The sequence below is a fragment of the Apteryx rowi genome, unplaced genomic scaffold (genome assembly GCF_003343035.1).
Source record: "Apteryx rowi isolate R43461 unplaced genomic scaffold, aptRow1 scaffold_7, whole genome shotgun sequence".
Taxonomy (NCBI): domain Eukaryota; kingdom Metazoa; phylum Chordata; class Aves; order Apterygiformes; family Apterygidae; genus Apteryx; species Apteryx rowi.
In genome coordinates, this window is record NW_020450982.1 from 5,766,688 (window position 1) to 5,773,667 (window position 6,980).

The 6,980-nt window shown below is 50.0% G+C and overlaps 1 protein-coding gene across 1 annotated transcript in view; it reads right to left on the reverse strand.

Moving 5' to 3' along the window:
* Nucleotides 1–3,778, reverse strand: part of ARMH1 (armadillo-like helical domain containing 1) — a 26,573-nt gene extending 22,795 nt beyond the window's left edge. Inside the window, exons 1-5 of the mRNA XM_026086899.1 lie at nucleotides 3,297–3,778; nucleotides 2,756–2,824; nucleotides 2,057–2,223; nucleotides 1,023–1,219; nucleotides 230–314 (exon numbers count right to left, since the gene is read on the reverse strand). Of these exons, the coding sequence (XP_025942684.1) occupies nucleotides 230–314; nucleotides 1,023–1,219; nucleotides 2,057–2,223; nucleotides 2,756–2,824; nucleotides 3,297–3,502 (724 nt within the window). The 5' untranslated portion in view covers nucleotides 3,503–3,778. The remainder of the gene's footprint in view (nucleotides 1–229; nucleotides 315–1,022; nucleotides 1,220–2,056; nucleotides 2,224–2,755; nucleotides 2,825–3,296) is intronic.
* Nucleotides 3,779–6,980: the final 3,202 nt, after the last annotated feature.

The following is a 6,980-nucleotide window of genomic DNA, read 5'->3' on the forward strand; positions in this document are numbered from 1 at the left end:
CGATCCGCGCGGCTCCGCGCCCGGCCCCGAGCGGCCCCGCCGGCGGCGGCGGCAGCCAGGGGAGCGGGATCGGGACCGCGCCGTGCTGCCGCGGTGCAGCCTGGGTATGCTAATCGGCGCATGCTAATGAGGAGCATGCTAATGAGGGCACCCCCGGGCCAGCCCGCGCTGCCCTCCGTCCCCGCGGCGCCCCCTCCCCGGGACGCCGCCGGGCGCGGCCGGGCCCTACCTTCGTACTGCACCTCCAGGTGCACGGAGCGCAGCACGCCCAGCAGGGGCTCCACCGCGCTGCCGGGGGCCTCTCCCACCACCTCCTGCAAGACAAGGGCCCGAGTGACACGATCCCCCGCCGGGGACACCCAGCATGGCCTGGGCACCGTGGGCAATGGCTCAGTTCTTGCTGGGAGCAGCACCCAGGCCTCTGCTGTGATGTATGGGGCTAAGACCAGTACCCCTAACAATCCTCTCCTCCGAGCCAGTCCCTCGTGCTGGGCCTGGGGGGTCCCTTGTGCCCCAGCAGCTCACACCCCAGAGATGGTGCCCGTTAGGCTTGGGGGCCTTTTACTCAATGCGTAACCACAGCGTTGTACTCAGGCTGTGTTCCCGCATCCCAGCCCTGCTGTGCTCCACCACAAGCATGGGAGCACCAACCCACCTGCCTCCCTCGACACGAGGCGCAGGCAGTATTGAACAGGAGAGGTTAGGACTGGGCCCTGGAGCACCAGCTTCACTCTGAGCTGTGGGCCTGCCTCATATTGGCCCTTGGGGCTGGGCCCACAGCTCCCACAGGAGTGTCCATGGGGGGTGCTTCAAATGGGGGAGAAGCATGTATTTCACAAGGGGAAATCCCCTGCCCTCATTGCTAAGGACAGGAGCAGGATTAAACCTGCAGCATTGAAGTCCCACAGGGCTTTCTCCTGCAGGAACTTGGAGAGGAGAGCCAGAGACAGGCATTGTCCAGGGCCAGGGGAATGCTGGGGAAAGCTAACAGCTGTCATTCACCAGCAAGACTCGCTACCTACCTGCATGACCCTGAGCGTCTGCAGAGAGAGCTGCTGGGCTCGCGGGGAGGTGCACGGCAGCACAGCAATGAGGCCTTTGTAGACTTGGTTCTGGTACTTGGGATTGCCATGGCCCAAAGAGTCCAGCAGAAGCTGCACTTCTTCTTGAGCCTCTGTTGATCTGGACATTGCCAAGAACTCAGCGATGGATCGCACCCCTGTGCAGGGAAAGAGATGCCAAGTCACATACCTAGATGAGTTTGCAGGGCCCACATCTCAGCTGCTTTACTTGATACCCTGAAATAACCCAGCACCACATCCCACTTGAAGCACGGCTCAAAAAACAGAAGCCAGGAAAAATGCTCTTTGTTCTTGTCAGAAGCCACGACACCAATTGGGAAAGCAGACAGCTAATTTTTCAGTGGGAGTAGATGGCTAAGACCCTTCTGCAGGTATTTAGACCTGTAAAGACCCTGGCACTGAGATGACAGMAGTGCTGCTAAGGATCCCTCTGCCAATGCTGCTGCTCCGTCCCTCCCGGAGGAAGCTGTGATGGCAGGTATCACCCCTGAGTCTCTCTGACAACAGGAGGCATCCTCCAAACTATACAGCTAATGAGATTTGGCTTCTACTGCTGGGGAGAAAACAGGAAAAAAACATAATGCTCTTTCAGGAGATACAAGTACAAAACCCTCCTGCCTCCAGAGGGGAAGTCTGGGAAAGCTTGCAGTGGGTGATCACTGCAGGTAAGAACGGAGACTGGTTTGTGATTTTAACTGTAGCAGTTGCAACCAGCAGGACAGCAATATTGCATCAAAAGAAATGACTATAAAGAAAGCTGGCTTATAAAAATCAGAGAGGGGATGAAATTCCACCACTCAGCAATAGCCGAGACTCTGAACTCCTTCTGACAAGACAAACGCTGCAGCAATCTGCTGTCCAGCGGGTGAAAGAAAGGGAGTGGGCTTGGCACTGCAAAGAGCCCCCACGGCCAGAGGTCAGGGAGAACATCCTCGCCTGAATGAGGAAAGAGCACGGATGGACACACCGCCTACCGTAGCTTTCACAGATGAGCTCCTTGTACTTCCTGCCAGCATTTGCAATGAGCTGAAGCAGCTTTACAGACTCCCTTTTGTCCTCCTCTTTCAGGTGGCTCAGCCCTAGTATTTCCAGGAGAGTCAGGACACCTCCGATCTCCAGAAATTCAATGAGGTATCTGCGTCTGCAGCAACAGGGGGAGCAAAGGCAGAACTGACACCTGGAGCCCATCTTCCCCCATGGGTGTTCCCTGTTCTGAGAACCATCTCCTGATGCCTCGCTGCAGTGAGCGACCAGCGCCTGGACAGGGAGCTCAGGGTGCCGGAGGCACAGCTGGGATTGCCTGGGCTGATGCCTGCCAGCAGCACGCTTTGCTGCCTGCAGGTCACCAGCTCCCGTTTTACGCTGTGCTCATTTCAGATGCTGAGCCAGAGGCATGGAAAGCCCTGTCTCTGCACTCAGGCTCTCACCAGATTCCTTCTGYGTGGTGCCAGTGAGCCAGTGGCTTGGGAGACCTGCTCAAGCAACAGATCTGTAATGAAACTCTTGCTGTTTATAGTAAACTGTGACCTGGCTGGGGCCTGCCTTACATGAAGTGTGTGCACAGCCCTCCCAAATGCCTGCCCCGGACTTGGTGTTTCCTTTATTTGTTCACCCCCTCACCCTTGTGTGCCTTCCTCTCAGCACTTCTCACTGCAGTGACATGCTGTACTCACCCACTTGCAGCTGATAAAAAGATGCCAATGGACTTCAACAGCTTGTCTAGGCAAGTGCCATACATGTAGCTGTTTGACAAGGTTAAGGAGGGAATTACAGACTATCTTGGTGTTCCTCAGGCAGCCTTTGGCAACGTGGAGGTCTGAACCTGGGTAATCTCTTTGGGAGAGAGGACAGACCTTCCTCCCACAGGCCACTGCAGAGACAGCACACACATCCCAGTATGGGCAGTGTGACCTGGCCAGTGACGGCCTTGCAGAGAATTTGCATTACACTTCTTTGACTAGAAGGACAGGATGTTCTGACATGAGTTTTGCTGAGGTGAGAAAAAACACGAGTTCTAGGTCCCTGAGAGCCAGGCTACATGAATTTCCCTTCAGTTCCAGCTTTAAATAGCCATTTTTCCCCCCTAGAGAACATGGCTGAATATGGATGCCTCCACACAGAAACTTATTCTTTAAACAAACTTTGGCTAGAGAACTTTTCCTTCCTCTCYATCCACTATTCCACTCCACCTCCAGCTTTCAAGGAAACAGATACATCATCCTGAGCCATGCTGTTAGGCGAGCCAAAAACAAGCTGGCTCCCTGGGAGAACTCCAGCTCCAGCTCTGGCCCTGTCTTGCCATGATTGCTTTTAATGAAGTTGTCCAGGATGTGGCTTCGAGCAACTTTACGGGCACTGTCCCACTCCTGCAAGAATGCCATGAGCTTCTTGATGGCTTCCTGCTCTTTGACAGAAGTCATGATCTCTTCTGCCTTGAGGAAAATGAGAAAGAAGTTAAAAAAGGCCCTGAAAATAGAAACAGTCTGTACTAAGGAGTTACCACCAGAATCACATTTAAGATCTTGTCTGATAAATAATCATAAAACACTTAATAGCCATTAATTACATTTCATTTTCCTTTATACTAATTTCATAGATAGGAAAACTGAGATAAAAAGAGAGTTCCTCCTGTGCCTGGAGCTGCACAATGAATCTGCAATGCACATGGAATTATATTCCAGATTAGATGGCTTCACCACAAGAGCTCTCTTCTTTGTTCTGTTAATAAAGGCATTTGATATTACCCATTCCCCTAGCCTCATTTCTTGCTAGCCTCATGATATGAACACTGCATCACATAGCTGACCTGCCAGAGAGTAAATAGGGTGAAATGAGAGCACAAATAGCTATGGATTTATGGGGAATGACAGGGTCAAGGGAGTTTAAATGCCCGTTTGCGCAGCAGTGCAGCATGCCCTCACTCAGGAGATGGAGTGATAATCATTAGTCCCCTCCAGGAAGATGTGTTTGGCCTTGGCAGTGGAAGAGTGGTCTGGGACCCTTTGCATGGTGGACATTTGCTCTTTTTTTTGTTATCTAATCTCTATGCACAGGTTCTGAGTTTCAAATGGCATGTTTTTAAACAATCTGAGAAAACCTGAAATGATTAGAAATATTTGCAAGAAGACTGAAGCTTCAGAAACGTCCTTTGCCTGCACCTCTTCCCATCCCTCCACACAGGTGTTAAATAAAGCATTCCATATTTAGCCTAATTTCTTTGGCACATTTTGGGGTCATTATGATATCCCCTATTCCAGATTTACAAATCTGAAGATGCCCTTAGTAGAGGAATGAAATGCCAGAGGACTAAGCTCTCCATCCGTTCACGTAGACAAGAATTCCAACGACATGTAATGTATTTAGCTTTAAGATGCTGACTAGTCTCAAGGAGTCTTACAGTTAAGCACGTAGAGAGATGTAGAGTGAGGAACAAGGTAGAACTGCCTCAGATAGCTGTACTAACACAGGTGTGTTGTCCTCCACCAAGCTGCATCAACATGCCTGAAGGTGAGAAGAGAAATTCACTCCGTTTCATCCAGTTCTTGGACTACCCACATAAGAAAGCTGCCATTTTAGGTTGTAATTTAAGTGTGATTTAARAGCAAAAAAGCTAAAATGACACTAATTTGGGGGGTTTCAGAATAAGAACATTTTCTTTCAATGAAATACAAGTTGCCAAGATTACCAATTTCCTATCTGCACAGTTCTTAAGACTTTTCTCCTAGAATTTGAAGCAAAATCACAAATTAATTTCAGAAAATCCCCAAGACACCTGCTCAAAGGTAACTTTCTATTGCTATAGCCTGAACCAATGAGAGGTGAATGTTTGAGAATTAAGATGAGATGAAAATTCATTTGGGAATTAACAGTCTGTAAGGAGTCTGTGTCCTTGGCAGGGCATTTTCAGGATCTCCTTTGAGTGGAAGCAGGTTTAAAATAAATCCATTTTCCCAAAATAGTTGTGATTGAAAGTGTTATTAGCCATAACAAATGTTAGTGCTGACAGGAGAATGGCCTGTTAGGGGCCTTTGGTGAAACAGTCAAGTGAAAGTCATATTTCACATTTTTGCAAGCATTTTCCTGTGATTTACAGAATATTTGTGAAACATTACTTGCAAGGCATATGATTGATATTGAGAGAACTGCTAGTGTGTAGGGRGAATCTGTATTTCACAGAGACTGTTTGCATGAAATTTACAGTCCCATAAAGTGCTCCTCTGTCCTCAACAGAGATCTAGTTAAAAGAACTTTACAGTCTGAAACATCCCAAAATTGATTCTAAATTAATGTTTCCATATTTATGTTTTAGATGCTGGTGGTGTACTCTATCCCATTTTTATTAGAAAGCAGCAATAACCCCAATAACCCTCACTATTCAGAAACCAACCTCTGGACGTGAGGATTTTAGTGATACAAAGTGCTTGCTTATGATTCAATGGCAAAGAAAAAGGAGTTTGAAAAAATGATCATATGGGGCTTCTGAGGATACAATGGCATCAGTACCTGGGTATAATAACATAATCCGCTGACATAGTAGTCTTCATGCCAGCATTGCAAAGTACCCTAAAATGTGTATAATTACTCTTATCACGACCATTTTACATATGAGAACATACAGAGAGAAGTTAGTTGACTTGCCCCAGTCATTTATCAGTGGCAATATCAGCACATAACTCCTGTTTGTTGGCTTCAAACTCTGCTCTTGCCAGTGCTGTGCTGCCACCCCTGTGACTGGACCTAATAATCAAAACAAGCCTGAGTCAGGTAAGTGCTTTTTTTCCCCCAAGAAAAGCACAAGTGATTTAGGAACTAACTCTGGCAATTCAGCAGTTCTTTATATCCTGAGTGTTGCTAAATCACCAGATTGAGGCCAAAGAGTGTGCTGGTGCTGCAAGTGCTAACCCAGTCCAAGTGTGACATGCAGCCTTGGTCTTGTGGAACGGACAGGGCGTGACAGTGATTTGGAGTTACCTTTGCACCTTGCAACATCAAGGTTGTGCCCAGCACGAGGCACAAGTTGGAGCTTCTGTTTCCCTGGCAGGTTTCACCCTCCCCTAGCATACCCCAATCCCACACAACCCACCTCCCCTTTCCCAGGCACCCYGATGCCCTCTACCCCATCCCAGTCAACCCAGGGTCCTACTTGCCCCTCAATCACCCACATGTCCAACCTCCCACCTTTGTCACCAACGTTAATCCCAGCCATGACGCTGACCCCAGTCCCTGCATCCCCCTTACCCCCATCCAGCCCCTGCCCTGACCCCTACATCCATCCCAGCCCCTAGTTCCCTCCATCCTAACACCCCATTCCAGCCCCCACACCCTGACCCCAATGCCCACCTCAGCTCAATAGTCCCACCCAGCCTGATCCACCACAGCCCCAAGCCCTGTGTTCCCCCACACCCTGACTCCAAAACCCACCACTGGCCCTACAGTTCCCCCGCAGACCACCACCCCTATCCACAGAATCACAGAATGGTTGAGGTTGGAAGGCACCTCTGGAGATCATCTAGTCCAACCCTCCTGCTCAAGCAGGGTCACCTAGAGCACGTTGCACAGGACCGTGTCCAGACTAGTGAACATCTCCAAGGATGGAGACTCCACAGCCTCTCCGGGCAACCTGTTCCAGTGCTCTGTTACCCTCAGAGTAAACAAGCTTTTCCTTTGGTCCAGACGGAACTGCCTGCATTTCAGTTTGTGCCCGTTGCCTCTTGTCTTGTCACTGTGAATCACTGAAAAGCGTCTGGCCCCATCCTCTTTACGCCCTCCCAGCTCCTACAATACCCCCCTGAGCCCAAAGCCCAACCCAGCCCCCATGTCCTCCCTGACTCCAACCCTCAACCCTGTCCCCATGCCCCCCGGCCCCAGTGCCCACCCCAGGCCCTACAGTCCCCTCCC